This window comes from Pongo pygmaeus, chromosome 18 (genome assembly GCF_028885625.2).
Source record: "Pongo pygmaeus isolate AG05252 chromosome 18, NHGRI_mPonPyg2-v2.0_pri, whole genome shotgun sequence".
NCBI classification, from domain to species: domain Eukaryota; kingdom Metazoa; phylum Chordata; class Mammalia; order Primates; family Hominidae; genus Pongo; species Pongo pygmaeus.
The window spans coordinates 31,901,373-31,917,918 of record NC_072391.2 but is presented as its reverse complement, the minus strand read 5'-3'; the positions used below and the strand labels follow the sequence as shown (position 1 = coordinate 31,917,918).

Sequence of the window (16,546 nt, the reverse complement as noted above, 5' to 3'; positions counted from 1 at the left end):
TTTCGGGGAGCCTTCATAGGGCTAGAGAGCAGAGAGGAAGCTTTCCCTTGGCCCTACAGCTCCTTGAGGTCGGCTGTTGACTCTTTTCCTCATTGCTGTCTCTTCAGCATCTAGAATGGTGCCTCCAATGTAGAGATGCTTGATAAACGTGTTGAGCCGGGCACAGTGGCTCACGCCTGTAATCCTAGCACTTTGGGAGGCTGAGGGTGAATCAAGAGGTCAGGAGTTAGAAACAAGTCTGGCCAACATGGTGAAACCCCGTCTCTATGTGCTAATTTTGTAAAAATACAAAAATTAGCAAGGCGTGGTGGTGGATGCCTGTAATCCCAGCTACTTGGGAGGCTAAGGCAGGAGAATCGCCTGAACCTGGGAGGTGGAAGTTGCAGTGAGCCAAGAAAGGGCAGCAGAGCAAGACCCCATCTTGAAAAAAAAAACTAAAAAACAAACAAAAAAACGTGTTGAGTTGCTTTCTGTTGAGTGGCAGAAAGCTCTGGAAGGGCTTTGGACATTCACGCGTGCAGGCCCAGGAATGGGATGAGGTTTAAGGCAACTTCATCTAGAGTTTAAAAGGGGCAGGCAGGTAGGCCCACAGCTGGCACATGGGTTAAATGTAAAGTGGCTCAAACAGGATCTGATAAGGCAGAAGCAGAGATGGGGGCCTGGTGTCTCACTGCCTTCACGTTCTTCCTTCTGCCTCAGTCCCCACATGAGAGTGCACCCTAGAGGTGCCAGCATTAGTGATAGGGCAGCTTTCCTTGTTTCTGGGATGGACAGAAAATGGGCCTTGAGACCCCTCCCACCACAGGAAAGCATCTCTTGCACTCTGGAGACTGAGGACTTGCTATAGTGGAACAAGGAGCAGTCTCCGGCAATGGAGGAGATGCTGGATCTCCATACAGGCAGGGTGGGTGCAATGGAGTGGAGCTGTGGCAAATGTGGGTGCCTCTGTCCTGAGGGTCCTTCCTGCACTTTGGGAGGCCAAGGTGGGTGGATCACCTGAGGTCATTTCAAGACCAGCCTGGCCAACATGGTGAAACCCCATCTTTACTAAAAATACAAAAATTAGCCAGGCATGGTGGTGGTGCCTGTAATTTTAGCTACTCGGGAGGCTGATGCAGGAGAATCGCTTGAACCCTGGAGGCAGAGGTTGCAGTAAGCTGAGATCGGGCCACTGCACTCCAGCCTGGGCAACAGAGCGAGACTCTGTCTCAAAAAAAAAGAAAAAAAAAGGCCGGGTGTGGTGGCTCACGCCTGTAATCCTAGCACTTTGGGAGGCTGAGGAAGGCAGATCACAAGGTCAGGAGATTGAGACCATCCTGGCCAACATGGTGAAACCCCATCTCTAGTAAAATAGAAAAAATTATCTGGGTGTGGTGGCGCACTTAGTCCCAGCTACTCAGGAGGCTGAGGCAGGGGAATTGCTTGAACCCTGGAGGCAGAGGTTGCAGTGAGTCGAGATCACGCCAATGTACTCCAGCCAGGCAACAGAGCAAGACTCCGTCTAAAAAAAGAAAGAAAGAAAAATCCTCCCCAGAGCAGGGAAAGATGAAGACATAAAGGGAAGGAGAGTCACCGGGAAAGAGAGAGGGAGAGAGACACAAAACAAAATGGCTGGAATGAGGAGAAAGTTATAGCAGCAGGATGTGCTGACACTGACCTTGGAGAAAAAGAGAGGGGAAGGGAGGAGTGAACGTGGCATCTTTGGCTGCTGTTCTGTTTCACTCCCAGAACTCACCACCCTGGATTCCCCCCATTTCCAGATCCTCAGGCGGGACTGCCTTTGCTATCTGGGATGAGTCCTTGGCCCCAGATGGTAAACCTGTGAGGGGTGGGGTGCTCTGAATGCCTGACTAGTCATTTACAATTGAGAGCACTTATTCCAGCCCTTCCAGTCCTCCATCCTTCCCCTCTTCTTGGACCTCCTGATTCAGAGAGGTCAGAGGGCCAGTCCAGGAGGGGTCAGGCACTAGGTCCCTGGAGTCAGTCCTAGGGATTTTAGGCAGAGAGGAATCAGTCCTGAAAGTGAAGGGCATACAGAGAAAAAAAAAATCTATGACATCACCCCTGGGGGTGTTACAGACCTAAGAAAGAAACAATGGCCCTGGGTGGCCTACAGCCCCAGGAAGATTCAGCCATGGTACCCAGGAGACTTGAGGGCCCAAAGCCCAGAATTACCCCCAGAGGAACACCTGTAGACCTTCGGATCCTTAACTTTGCACTTCCCATTGGACTGACTCTGTTTCCTGCGGGGCAATAGGCACGTGTTCACTGTGCACCTGCAGCCCCAGTCATCCTTCTCAGAGAGAAATGGTTTGGGAAGTGTTGGGCATATTGGGGCTAAATAGATGAGTGGATAGAAAAAAAATGCAGGCCAGGCGCGGTGGCTCACGCCTGTAATCCCAGCACCTTGGGAGGCCCAGGTAGGCGGATCACGAGGTCAAGAGATCCAGACCATCCTGGCAAACGTGGCGAAACCCTGTCTCTACTAAAATTCCAAAAATTAGCTGGGCGTGGTGGTCTCTACTAAAATTACAAAAATTAGCTGGGCGTGGTGGCACATGCCTGAAATCCCAGCTACTCAGGAGGCTGAGGCAGGAGAATCGCTTGAACCCGGGAGGCAGAGATTATAGTAAGCCGAGATCGTGCCACTGCCCTCCAGCCTGGGGGATAGAGCAAGACTCTGTCTCCAAAAAGAAGAAAGAAAAAAAAGCAATTACAGCAAAATATTAACCACAGTAGAATCTATACAGTGGTTATATGAGTGTTCACTATACAATTCTTTTTTTTTTTTTCCTTTTTTGGAGACTTGATGTTTCAGTCATGGCTCACTGCAACTTTGACCTCCTGGGCTCAAGTGATCCTCCTGCCTCAGCCTCCTGACTAGCTGGGATCACTGGTGTGCACCACCATGTCTGGCTAATTGTTTTATTCTTTGTAGAGATGAGATCTCCCTATGTTGCCCACGTTGGTCTTGAACTCCTGAGCTTACGCAGTCCTCCTGCTTTGACCTCTCAAAGTGCTGGGATTACAGGCATGAGCCACTGCACCCAGCCTCGCTATACAATTCTTTTTTTTTTTTTTTTTTTTTTGAGATGGAGTCTCACTCTGTCGCCCAGGCTAGAGTGCAGTGGAGTGATCTCAGCTCGCTGCAACCTCTGCCCCTCAGGTTCAAGTGATTCTCCTGCCTCAGCCTCCTGACTAGCTGGGATCACAGGCACCTGCCATCACACCCAGCTACTTTTTGTATTTTTAGTACAGATGGGGTTTCACCATGTTGGCCAAGCTGGTCTCAAACTCCTGACCTCAGGTGATCCAGCTGCCTCAGCTTCCCAAAATGTTGGATTACAGGCGTGAGCCACCACGCCCAGCCACTGTACAATTCTTTAAACTTTTATATGTGTTGGATTTTTCATAATATTAGAAAAGGGAAAGAAAAAAATGTCTGGCAAATAATCAGCACTCCTAAGTATAAGATTTCGGGAATATATTCCCTTTCTGGGAGAATCCACATTTTGAATGCCTGGGAAGGGCTCTGTTTGTCCTGACAGATGGCAGATTTCAGGTGAGAGCACCTACCAAGGCTAGAGGTGATAAGCTACTTTGCCCACCCAGAGCTGCTGGTGGTGACCTTAAGTTTACTATGTTCCTCCTGGTATATGGCACTTGGCCCAGAGTGGACTCCACCTTGCCACCTGTCACCCAGGCTGGAGTGCAGTGGCGTGATCTTGTCTCACTGCAGCCTCAATGTCCTGGGCTCAGGCGATCTTCCCCACCTCCCTCCTGATTAGTTGAGGCTACAAGTGCTCGTCACCATGCCTGGCTAATTTTTGTTTTTGTTTTTTGTTTTGGTAGAGATGGGGTCTCACACTCTTGCCCAGGCTGAGCTAGAACTCCTGGCCTCAAGCGATCTGCCTCTGCCTCCCAAAGCATTGTAATGACAAGTGTGAGTCACCAAGCCCAGCCAGGAACTCAGAGAATCTTACTCTATGCTGTAGTATCTGTTGACTATGGGGGAGAGGCAGGATAAGGTGTTCCAGACCCTGCCTGACACCTGATCCAAAGAGGTTGCTCATGTTTGCTCAGGAGGTGAGGTTCACACAATAAAGGGCAGGGGGAGGGCTTGGACCTGGTATAAAACATCTGGAAGATTCCAGGGGGCTGCTTTGCATCTGAAACTGTCAGGTGAGGGGTGACAGAGATGCCTGAATCTGAGTTGGGGGGGAATTCAAATCTGAGCTGGCGAAGAGGATGCCTGGAAGGAATGGCAGGAAAGACTTGAGTTAATTGGGGCTTCTGGGTCTGCACTAATCTTAGGTGCAAAGCTGTCTAGGTCTCTGCTGAAGGACTGGGGACATCTGGGATGTTCAGGAGAATGGAAATGGCCAGATGTGTGTTAGTGGAGAAAAGAATAGTGACACATAGACCAGGCACCTGGGGTCTAATATCTTGAGCTGGTCCCGACTCCTTCTGCAACTTCTCTGTCTGTCCTAGTTCCACCAGCACTGCTTGGATACTGGTGCTGGCACAGTCCCTTCTGTCACCAACTTTGCTCCCCAGGAGACATGGCGGCATCTCTAAAATGCTTCTTTCCTTGAGACCAGGTGGATGCCAGGGATTTAAACCATGCTCCAGGTGCCCCATAAGCCAGGCCAATTCATCACGGATGGTGAGGCTTTCTTTGCTCAGCCTCTGGGCTCGGTAAACTCAGCCATCTCTTCGCTTGGGAGAGGTCCTCTACTCCCTCCTTAGAAAACTCGTTTCCTGGCTATGGCCATACCAACCCAAATGTACCTGGGCTTGGCTGATTTCAGAAAACTTTTCTGCTTTGTGCCAGGATGGAATAAGGCTTAATCCAGATAGTTAGGGTTCATCTTCAGGCTTGAGAGAAAAAGAGGAGGGCTTGGCTACAGCCAGACCAGGGAGAGCTGGAGGGGTCAGGGACATAGAAGGTAGCATCAGGGAGGAACAGGACTACAGGCTATGGACAGTCCTTTCTAAGCTCAAGACTGGGTCTGCTAGGTCTAAGTTGAAGGACGAAGAAGCCTTGGTCTGAGCTGCAGGTCAGGAGTACCTGGCTCAATCAAGTCAACAAGGAAGAAGGTGAATCTTCATTTGCTCTTTTCTTCCCACTCCAGCCCCAGAATGTTGACAGTCGCTCTCCTAGCCCTTCTCTGTGCCTCAGTCTCTGCCAATGCCAGTAAGTGAGATACCAGGAGCCTGGTAATGGGGACTTGGGAAGGCAGCCTTGGGCACTGCTGTTGGCCAAGGCTTTTGGAGGCTGGCTTGGGGTGGGGAGCTGAGTTGTGGGAGGAACAGGGGTGGTGCAGAGAAACTGAACTCCTGGAAGATTTCTCCCTCCAACTCCTGCTTGCCCCTCCAGTTCAGGCCAGGTCTTCCTCCTACAGTGGAGAGTATGGAGGTGGTGGTGGAAAGCGATTCTCTCATTCTGGCAACCAGTTGGACGGCCCCATCACCGCCCTCCGGGTCCGAGTCAACAAATACTACATCGTAGGGTAAGATTCTTTGAATTCCTGGCTGGGCACGGTGGCTCACATCTGTCATTACAATGCTTTGGGAGGCAGAGGCAGATCGCTTGAGGCCAGGAGTTCTAGCTCAGCCTGGGCAAGATGCCAGGGACGCCAGGAATTTAAACCATGCTCCAGGTACCAAGACCCCATCTCTACCAAAGAAAAACAAAAAAATTAGCCAGGCATGGTGGTGAGTACCTGTAGCCTCAACTACTCAGGAGGGAGAGGCGGGAGGATTGCCTGAGCCCAGGATGTTGAGGCTACAGTGAGCCAAGATCGTGCCACTGCACTCCAGCCTGGGTGACAGAGTCTCTTTGTTGGCAAAATGAGTTGAAGTTCCCTGTAGGATCTTCCAGGGCTCACCCAGGCTTCACAGTCTGTAGGACTAGCCGGAGACTTGTCATCCCTATCATCACCTTTCTTTCTCCTTCCTTCCTCCCCTCTTCCTCAGTCTCCAGGTGCGCTATGGCAAGGTGTGGAGCGACTATGTGGGTGGCAGCAACGGAGACCTGGAGGAGATCTTTCTGCACCCTGGGGAATCAGTGATCCAGGTTTCTGGGAAATACAAGTGGTACCTGAAGAAGCTGGTATTTGTGACAGACAAGGGCCGCTATCTGCCTTTTGGGAAAGACAGTGGCACAAGTTTCAATGCTGTCCCCTTGCACCCCAACACCGTGCTCCGCTTCATCAGTGGCCGGTCTGGTTCTCTCATCGATGCCATTGGCCTGCACTGGGATGTTTACCCCAGTAGCTGCAGCAGATGCTGAGCCTCCTCTCCTTGGCAGGGGCACTGTGATGAGGAGTAAGAACTCCCTTATCACTAACCCCCATCCAAATGGCTCAATAAAAAAATATGGTTAAGGCTAGTGTGTGTGGGGGCATCTGTGCCTGGGATATCTGCCTCCTGACTCAGCCGGGAACGTGCAAATCTCACTTCTGGCTGGCTTTGGACATCTGTCTGGAAGAGTGGGAAGATGAGGGAGAGGTGTGTAAGAATCCTGGGCTTTGGGCTATAATTTATCAAGAGGATATGAGATTCTGGCTTGCATCAACGCTCTTCAAAGACAGCTCCTTAGAACATTGATCCAAACTGGAGTTATGGGTCTGAGGGGAAGGCCTAGTTGTGGCTTATACCAAAACCCCAGATGTCCCACTCTCCAGCTCTCCTCACCCCTGGTCCTCCCCTTCAGAAAGTGCTGAACTCACTTGCTGTGTGTGGGTGGCCAGGACCATTAGCCTTTGTTCTTTCCCAGAACCCACCTAACTCCTGAAACTTAGCTGAAGTCTGTGCCCAAGGACCCTGCCCTGTTATCAGGCCCAGTTCCTCCTCACCTCTACCCATGAGCCCCGGTGTCCTGCTAAGCCCTCTCAGATCTGGGATTCCTCCTTCCTCAGGAAGCCACCGCCTTCTCAGCAGTGGAAACCCCGCCCACACTACGCTCTTAGGCTTTAGCCATCAGAAGGTTACAGTGGACTGGGGGAGGCTGACACTAGGCTGAACTCATGAAGGAATAAATGGGAGGTGAGAAAACACAGGCAGCAAGAATCGAGTGTTTCAAGAAGTTTGGCTCTGGTTTGCCAGAAATAGGCAAGTCAGTTATCGGGTGTGTAAGGAAAAAGGGTTTTGTGTCTTTTTAAAATCCTAGACAGGAGAGTCACAAGCATGTTCACATGATAAAGAGGAAGAAAGAGAAAGAGGCTGGAGATTCTGAAAAGAGATCACTGATGAGGTCTCAAAAGAGATGGAAGAGGCTGGTTTATGTAGTTGGGGAAAGAAATTTTAAGAAGGGAAGAAAATTAAAATGAGTGAAGGTATACGTTAGTTTTGTGAAAGTTATCAGTATCTGGCTGGGCACAGTGGCTCACACCTGTAATCCCAGCACTTTGGGAGGCCGAGGCAGGCGGATCATTTGAGGTCAGGAGTTGGAGACCAGCCTCCAACATGGTAAAACCCTGTCTCTACTAAAAATACAAAAATTAGCCAGGTGTGGTGGCATGCACCTGTAATCCCAGCTACTTGGGAGGCTGAGGCATGAGAATCACTTGAATGCTGGAGGCAGAGGTTACAATGAGTTGAGATAGCGCGACCGCACTCCAGCCTGGATGACAGAGTGAGACTCCATCTTAAAAAAAAAAAAAAAAAAAAGGAATGTTATCAGTATCAAAATGGAGTCACATATGTCATATCCTAACAAAATAGAACCAACCTGACACCTAAATTAAGCGTTGCACCTGATAACACCATGGAGGACTGGGTGGAGAATCAGCAGACAATGGCAGGGAGAGGCAGTCTGTGGACCAAGGTCAGGTGAAAGGATCACCCATCATGTTGGGCATCAGATCAGGCAGGTTCACACACTACCTGAGGAAGCTGGTCTTTGTGACAGACAAGAGCTGCTCTGCCTCTTGGGAAACACAGGCACCAGTTTTAGTGCCATCCTCTTGCACCCCAATGCCGTCCTTTAACTCATCAGTTACAGTGCTGGATCCCTCATCACTGCCAATACGGGGCTAGCAATATGTCTGCCCCAGTAAATGCAGCCGCTGCGGAGCCCCAGCCTCCTCTCTGGCAGGGGCCCTGTGGTGGGGAATGAGGACTTCTCTATCATTAACCTCCATGCAGTTGGCTCAAGAAAAGGATATGGTGGTTGGGCAAGGGGGCTCACACCTGTAATCCCAGCACTTTGGGGCTCAAGTCAGGAGGGTCGCTTGAGCCCAGGAGTTTAAGGCCAGCCTGGGCAACATAGCAACCTGTTTGTAGGCAAAATGAGGAGTTGAAGTTCCCTGTAGGATCTTCTAGGGCTCAACCAGCCTTCACGTGCAGTGGGACTGGCAAGAAATCTGTCATCCCTGTTACCACTTTGAAGGTCTCAGTGTGTATGCAGTTCCTGAAAAGTTCAAGTCCCACCTGAAACGCAACACAGCATCATGCTCTGATTCATCAGTGATTCCCTAATCAATGCCATTGGCTTGCATTGGGACTATCTAACCCAGCCTATTCAGTGACTTCAGCAGCTGCAGAGCCCCAGCTTTTTCTTTGGCAGGGGCACTGTGGTGAGGAGGGAGGAGTCCCTTATCACAAATCTCTACCCAATTGGTTCTATAAACAGATATGGTGGCCCAACTGTTGCAAGAAGTCAGGGACCCCGAATGGAGGGACTGGCTGGAGCCACAGCAGAGGAACATAAATTGTGATTTAATGGACATTTATCAGTTCCCAAAATTAATACTTTTATAATTTCTTACGCCTGTCTTTACTGCAATCACTGAACATAAATTGTGAAGATTTCATGAACATTTATCACTTCCCAAATAATACACTTATAATTTCTTATGCCTGTCTTTATTTTAATCTCAATCCTGTTATCTTCGTAAGCTGAGAATGTATATCACCTCAGGACCCTGTGATGATTGCATTAACTAACAAATTGATTGTAAAACATGTGTGTTTGAACAATATGAAATCTGATTATAAACGTGTGTTTGAACAATATGAAATCAGTGCACCTTAAAAAAGAACAGAATAACAGTGATTTTAGGGAACAAGGGCAGAGGTTACAATGAGTTGAGATAGTGCAACTGCACTCCAGCCTGGATGACAGAGCAAGACTTCATCTAAAAAAAAAAAAAGAATGTTCAAGTCTTCATCTAAAAAAAAAAAAAGAATGTTATCAGTATCAAAATGGAGTCACATATGTCATATCCTAACAAAATGGAACAAAAAGGTAAGATAACCATAAGGTCTGACTGCCTGTGGGGTCGGGCAAAAAGAGCCATATTTTTCTTCTTGCAGAGAGCCTATAAATGGACATGCGAGTAGGAGAGATATGCTAAATTCTTCTCTTAGCAAGGAATATTAAATATTAAGACCCTAGGAAAAGAATTGCATTCCTGGGGGGAGGTTTACAAATGGCCGCTCTGGGAGTGTCTGTCTTACGTGGTTGAGATAAGGACTGAAATACGCCCTGGTCTCCTGCAGTACCCTCAGGCTTACTAGAATTGGGAAATTCCAGCCTGGTAAATTTTGGTCAGACCAGTTCTCTGCTCTCGAACCCTGTTTTCTGTTAAGATGTTTATCAAGACAATACATGCACAGCTGAACATAGACCCTCATCAGTAATTCTAATTTTGCCCTTTGTCTTGTGATCTTTGCTTTGCCCTTTGCCTTGTGATCTTTATTGGCCTCAGAAGCATGTGATCTTTGTGACCTACTCCCTGTTCGTACACCCACTCCCCTTTTGAAATACTTAATAAAAACTTGCTGGTTTTGCAGCTCAGGTGACGCATTATGGACCTACCGATACGTGATGTCACCCCCACCAGCCCAGCTGTAAAATTCCTCTCTTTGTACTCTTTCTCTTTATTTCTCAGACTGGCCAACACTTAGGGAAAATAGAAGGAACCTACGTTGAAATATCGGGGGCTGGTTCTCCTGAAATCCAACACCATGGCTCACAGCTGTAATTCCAACACTTCCAGAGGCCAAGGCAGGAGGATCACTTGAATCTTGGAGTTTGAGGTTGCCATGAGCTACAATTGTACCAGTGCACTCCGACCTGGGTGACACAGTGAGACCTTGTCTCTAATAAGAAGAAAAAAATGCCATTTTAAAAGTGTACACTTTCATGGTTTTTAGTATATTCACTGTGTTGTACAACCATTACCACTACCTCATTCCAGAACACTTCTGCCACCCCCAAAAGAAAGCAGTTACATCTGTTCGCTGTAGTGCCAATTACTCAACCCCTCGTCATCCCCTGGCAACCACCACTCAGGTGTACTTTCTATGTCTGTGGGTTTGTTATTGTAATTTGAAAGTTCATTGATGTTACTTTAATTTGGTTTCATTTTGAATACAGTAAATATGGATCAAAACCCATATATATGGAGCATCTTTAGAGGCCTCTTTTTTTTTTTTTTTTTTTTTGAGATGGAGTCTTGCACTGTTGCCCAGGCTGGAGTGCAGTGGCGTGATCTCGGCTCACTGCAACATCCGCCTCCCAGATTCAAGCGATTCTCCTGCCTCAGCCTCCCGAGTAGCTGGGAATACAGGCGCCCGCCACCACACCCGGCTAATTTTTTTATTTTTTAGTAGAGAGGGGGTTTCACTATGTTGGCCAAGCTGGTCTTGAACGCCTGACCTCGTGATGCACCTGCCTTGGCCTTCCAAAGTGCTGGGATTACAGGCGTGAGCCACCGCGCCCAGGCTAGAGGCCTCATTTTTTAAGACTAATGGGATCCCAAGGCTAAACGTTTGAGAAACACTGATCTAAGATTTGTGTTTTGTTTTGTTGTTCAATCAAGTGGAACATAACGTCTAAACCAGGGCCCTACCTACCTGGAACTCAAAGGTGGATTGATCTTCCCTGGCCAAGCTTCCAGAAGGGACAGTGAGCTACTTAACAGACTGCTGGACCCTTAACGGCTGGAAACCGGAACCGTGGGTGACGGAACCGACCAGACGTGACAGCCCTTTGGCTGGGGCTGCAGTCCCACGATCCACACAACGACCCTAGCTCCGCAGACGCGCCAACCACCCACGGAGGCAAGAAACTGCAGAAAGTGAAGGGAAAGGGAGCCCAGTGCTGGGCGGCGCTCAGCAGCTCCCCCGGCGGCCACTGTCGCAAACGTCTCCGCGTCCGGGTTTGTACCGCGGCTCGCGTCCAGTCGTCAATGGCTGCGAGGCCCAAGCGCGCTCCAGCGTCCTGACCAGCCGAACGTTTTCCTTAGGGGCCCGGAGGCGAGCGCTGGAGGGAGGGATGGTTGCTAACGCAACTCTCTTCAGGGCAGACCCACCAGCACCGGCACGCAAACTACGGGCTGGAGCAGTCCAACAGAAACTCTCTCAAAGTGGCTCACGGGTTGCCATTCTAGGTAAGATTTCTGAATAAAACTAATTCTTTAAAAGCCTGAGTTTTTCTTTAGTTGACAGTTTCAATTAACATACTTTTCTCTTTCCTCTTCTGCAGACCCAGCCTCACCATTCCAGTGAAGACATCAATTAATCCATGCACAGCCGCTACAAACGGGGAGCTCAGTGCCTGCAGGGAAGGACCCTCTACAGAGAGCTACCTGGGGATTGGGAAGCAAGACCCCAGGCTGAGTCCTGCCTTTTGGTAGTGCCCCGCGCCGGCCAATGCGGCTGTTATATCAAAGTACATAAAAGTGAAGGCAAAGGGTGTCCATGTGGGATAGACTGGCATAGCTTCCTGGCCACCCATGGTGCTCCATTATCTCTTTGAGGACCCCTTCTCCACGAGACCCTCCAGGTCTGGTCCTCTATCATCCAGCCCCCATTCTCTTCTCCATCACTGCTGCTGTGTCCCAGATGACCTTAATTTAATCTTCATATATTTGAAGGACAGAATCATCGGCCTCACCCACTAATTATTATTATTTTATTTTATTTTATTATTTTTTTGAGACGGAGTCTCACTCTGTTACCCCGGCTGGAGTGCATCACTACAAGCTCCGCCTCCCAGGTTCACACCATTCTCCTGCCTCAGCCTCCCGAGTAGTTGGGACTACAGGCGCCCGCCACTATGCCTGGCTAATTTTTTGTATTTTTAGTAGAGATGGGGTTTCACTGTGTTAGCCAGGATGGTCTCAATCTCCTGACTTCGTGATCCGCCCGCCTCGGCCTCCCAAAGTGCTGGGATTACAGGCGTGAGCCACCGCCCCCGGCCTACACCCACTAATTATTTTTTATGGCACAAACTCTATGTTTTACTTTTGCCCGGGCTGGAATACAGTAGCGGCATGATCTCCACTCACTACAACCTAGCCTCCTGGGCTCAAGTGATCCTCCCACCTCAACTTCCCAAGTAGCTGGGAGTACAGGCATGCGCCACCACACTTGGCTAATTTTAAAATGTTTTGTAGAGAAGGGTCTCACTAGGTTGCCCAGACTGGTCTTGGACTCCTAGACCCAAGCTATCCTCCCACCTTAGCCTCCCAAAGTGCTGGGATTACAGGAATAAGCCACTACATCTGACCGTCTCCTTTGCTTCTTTTAAAGACATAGTTTGGAATTTTTTTTTTTTTTTTTTTTTTTTTTTTTTTTGAGACAGAGTCTCGCTCTGTCGCCGGGGCTGGAGTGCAGTGGCGCCATCTTGGCTCACTGCAAGCTCCCCCTCCCGGGTTCACGCCATTCTCCTGCCTCAGCCTCCCGAGTAGCTGGGACTACAGGCGCCCGCCCCACGCCTGTCTAATTTTTTGTATTTTTAGTAGAGATGGGGTTTCACCGTGTTAGCCAGGATGGTCTCGATCTCCTGACCTTGTGATTCGCCCATCTCGGCCTCCCAAAGTGCTGGAATTACAGGCGTGAGCCATCATGCGTGGCCTTTTTTGTTTTTTTTTTTTTTGAGGAGTCTCCAACTGTCACCCAGGCTGGAGTGCAGTGGTGCCATCTCGGTTCACTGCAAGCTCTGCCTCCTGAGTTAACACCATTCTCCTGCCTCAGCCTCCCAAGTAGCTGGAACTACAGGCACCCGCCACCGTGCCCGGCTAATTTTTTGTATTTTTAGTAGAGACGGGGTTTCACCGTGTTAGCCAGGAAGGCCTCAATCTCCTGACCTGGTGATCTGCCTGCCTCAGCCTCCCAAAGTGCTGAGATTACAGGCGTGAGCCACCGCACCCGGCCTGGAAGTTATTTTTTTTAAATCAATTGTTTCTCTGTCACCCCAGCTGGAGTGCACAGGCATGATCTCAGCTCATTGCAACCTCCACTTCTTGGGTTCAAGCGATCCTCCTGCCTCAGCCTCCCAAGTAGCTGGGACTATAGGCACATGCCACCACATCTGGCTAATGTTTTTTTTTCTTTCAGATGGAGTCTTGCTCTGTCCCCCAGGCTGGAGTGCAGTGGTGCAATCTCGGCTCACTGCAACCTCCAACTCCTGTGTTCAAGCGATTCTCCTGCCTCAGCCTCCTGAATAGCTGGGATTACAGGTGTGTGCCACCATGCTGGGGTAATTTTTGTGTTTTTAGTAGAGACAGGGTTTCCCCATGTTGGCCAGGCTAGTCTCAAACTCCTGACTTCAGGTGATCTGCCTGCCTCAGCCTCCCAAAGTGTTGAGATTACAGGCGTGAGCCACCACGCCTGGCCAAACCACCCTAATTTCTACCAGCCAGATGCAGATCCTTAAAACAACTCTAGGAGGTATTTCAACCATTATTCCCTTTTAATATCTCAGGAAATGGAGGCACAAAGAGGCTAAATCTCTGGTCTGGGCGGCCTGGCACCAAGGCCCTGTACCTAAACGATTTATTCAAACATAGAAGCCCTATCTCCTTGATCTATGCTCTTTTCACTATTTCTAGCAGGTTTCTTACCAAATATCTGGAGTTGGCAACAAATGTGAAAACTGAACAGCCTTTTCTGATGGGCAAGGAAGACCAAACTGCCAATTATCAATATCAGATGTTCTCAAAGTATGGTCCAGAGACTTCTGGGAGTCCCTGAGACACTTTCAGTGGGTCTATAAGTTCAAAACTATTTTCATAAAACTAAGATACCAATTGACTTCTCTTGCATTGTTTCTCAAGTATATAGTGGAGTTTTCAAAATACTGTATTATATGTGACATCACAACAGCATGAATGCAGAGGCAGATATAAGAACCTAGTTTTTTTGTTTGTCTTTGAGACAAGGTCTCCCTCTGTCACTGAGGCCGGAGTGCAGTGGCACCATCACGGCTCACTGCAGCCTCAAACTCCTGGGCTTAAGCAATCCTCCCACCTCAGCCTCCCAAGTAGCTGGGAATATAGGTGTGTGCCACCAGGCCTGGCTAATTTTATTTTTTAAGAGATGGAGGTAGGCCGAGCACAGTGGCTCACGCCTGTAATCCCAGCACTTTGGGAGGCCGAGGTGGGTGGATCATGAGGTCAGGATATCAAGACCATCCTGGCTAACACGGTGAAACCCTGTCTCTACTAAAAATACAAAAAATTAGCCGGGCGTGGTGGCGGGTGCCTGTAGTCCTAGTTACTCGGGAGGCTGAAGCAGAAGAGTGGCGTGAACCCGGGAGGTGAAGCTTGCAGTGAGCCAAGATGGCGCCACTGCACTCCAGCGTGGGTGACAGAGCAAGACTCCGTCTCAAAAAAAAAAAAAAAAAAAGAGATGGAGGACTAGGCAGGGCTTGGTAGCTCACGTCTGTAATCCCAGCACTTTAGGAGGCCGAGGTGGACAGATCACCTGAGGTCAGGAGTTCAAGACCAGCCTGACCAACATGGAGAAACCCTGTCTCTACTAAAAATACAAAATTAGCCATGCACTGTGGTGCATGCCTGTAATCCCAGCTACTCGGGAGGCTGAGGCAGGAGAATTGCTTGAACCCGGGAGGTGGAGGTTACGGTGAGCTGAGATTGTGCCACTGCACTCCAGCCTGGGCAACAGAGAGAGACTATGTCTCAAAAAAAAAAAAAGTGCACACCTCTCTAGTTTTTAGTATGTTTACTACGTTACGCAGCCATCATCACTACTTCATTCCAAAATATTTAACATTTCCATCACCCCCAAAAGAAACTCGTTATATCTATTGCTGTAGTGCCAGTTCCTCAGCCCCTCACCATCCCCTGGCAACCACTACTTAGATGTACTTTTTATGTCTACGGGTTTGTTACTGTAATTTTTAAATTCATTAATGTCACTTTAATTTGGTTTCATTTCACACACAGTATATACGGCCAGGCCTGGTGGTTCACACCTGTTATCCCAGCACTTTGGGAGGCCAAGGCGGGTGGATCACTTGAGGTCAGGAGTTTGAGACCAGCCTGGCCAACATGGTGAAACCCTGTCTCCATAAAAATACAAAAATTAGCTGAGCATGGTGGTGCACGCCTGTAATCCCAGCTACTCGGGGGGCTGAGGCAGGAGAATCACTTGAACTCGAGAGGCAGAGGTTGGAGTGAACCCAGATTGAGCCACTGCACGCTAGCCTGGGAGATGGAAGTGAAACCCCGTCTCAAAAACAAAAAAACAAAAACCCTCATATACACAAAACATCTTTGGAGGCCTCATTTTTAAAAACTGCAGTGGGATCCCAAGGCAAAACGTTTCAGAAACACTGATCTAAGATTTGTGTTTTTTGTTTTGAGACGGAGTCTCACTCTGACGCCGTGGCTGGAGTGCGGTGGCACCATCTCGGCTCACTGCAACCTACACCTCCTGGGTTCAAGCGATTCTCCTGCCTCAGCCTCCCGAGTAGCTGGGACTACAGGCGCGCCACCACCCCCGGCTAATTTTTGTGTTTTTAGTAGAGACGGGGTTTCGCCATGTTGGCCAGGCTGGTCTCGAGCTCCTCAGCTCAGGTGAGCCTCCCGCCTCAGCCTCCCAAAGTGCTGGGATTACAGGACTGAGCCACCGCGCCCGGCCTGTTTTGTTTTTTTTGTTCAATAGGGTGGAACATAATGTCTAAACCTGGGCCCTACCTACCTGGTGCTCAAAAGTGGAATGACCGTCCCTAGCCAACCCTTCAGAAAGGACAGAGAGCTACTCAACGGACCGCTGTACCCTTAAGGACTGGGAACCGGAACCGTGGGTGCGTGGGACTGAATCACAGACTAAGCGTTTTCCACGCTTCGCCGACGTGCTGAGTGCTAAGTTATAAAGACAGGAACATCCAAGCTGCTCTCCTGGGCTGACACGGACGCGAAGGGACCTACAGTGGCCTTGGGCCCAGCAGGCAGCGAGTGCAACGTGACTGCCCAGAGTCCAGCCCCTGGGCCCAGACTACAGAACCGACCAGACGTGACAGCCCTTTGGCTGGGGCTGCAGTCCCACGATCCACACAACGACCCTGGCTCCGCAGACGCGCCAACCACTCACGGAGGCAAGAAACTGCAGAAAGTGAAGGGAAAGGGAGCCCAGTGCCGGGCGGCGCTCAGCAGCTCCCCCAGCTGCCACCGTCGCCAACATCTCCGACCAGAGGTTTGTATGGCAGCGCGCTTCCAGACGTCAACGGCTGCGCGGCCCACGCGCGCGCATGCGTCCTGACCAGGGGAACCTTTTCTTGGGGACC

At 49.6% G+C, this 16,546-nt stretch overlaps 1 protein-coding gene and 1 long non-coding RNA gene across 4 annotated transcripts in view; one reads left to right on the top strand and one right to left on the bottom strand.

The window, feature by feature from the left end:
- ZG16 (zymogen granule protein 16) overlaps positions 1-8,862 on the top strand; it is a 71,980-nt gene extending 63,118 nt beyond the window's left edge. Inside the window, exons 1-4 of one of the 2 annotated variants that reach the window (XM_054454593.2) lie at positions 4,132-4,182; positions 5,136-5,197; positions 5,381-5,513; positions 5,980-8,862. In XM_054454593.2, the coding sequence (XP_054310568.1) occupies positions 5,143-5,197; positions 5,381-5,513; positions 5,980-6,295 (504 nt within the window). In that variant the 5' untranslated portion in view covers positions 4,132-4,182; positions 5,136-5,142 and the 3' untranslated portion in view covers positions 6,296-8,862. Of the gene's footprint in view, positions 1-4,131; positions 4,183-5,135; positions 5,198-5,380; positions 5,514-5,979 lie in introns of those variants that run through there. The other variant, XM_063654267.1, reaches the window with a different exon arrangement.
- Positions 8,703-16,510, bottom strand: LOC129015896 (uncharacterized). 2 transcript variants are annotated; one of them, XR_008494682.2, is made up of 3 exons: positions 16,354-16,510; positions 9,936-10,110; positions 8,703-9,176 (listed from the first exon to the last, which is right to left on the bottom strand). It is a non-coding gene; the product is annotated as an uncharacterized LOC129015896 (long non-coding RNA). The 2 variants fall into 2 exon arrangements; XR_008494681.2 differs by lacking the exon at positions 16,354-16,510 and adding an exon at positions 11,070-11,162 and having other exon boundaries at positions 8,781-9,176.
- Between the last annotated feature and the right edge of the window lie 36 nt (positions 16,511-16,546).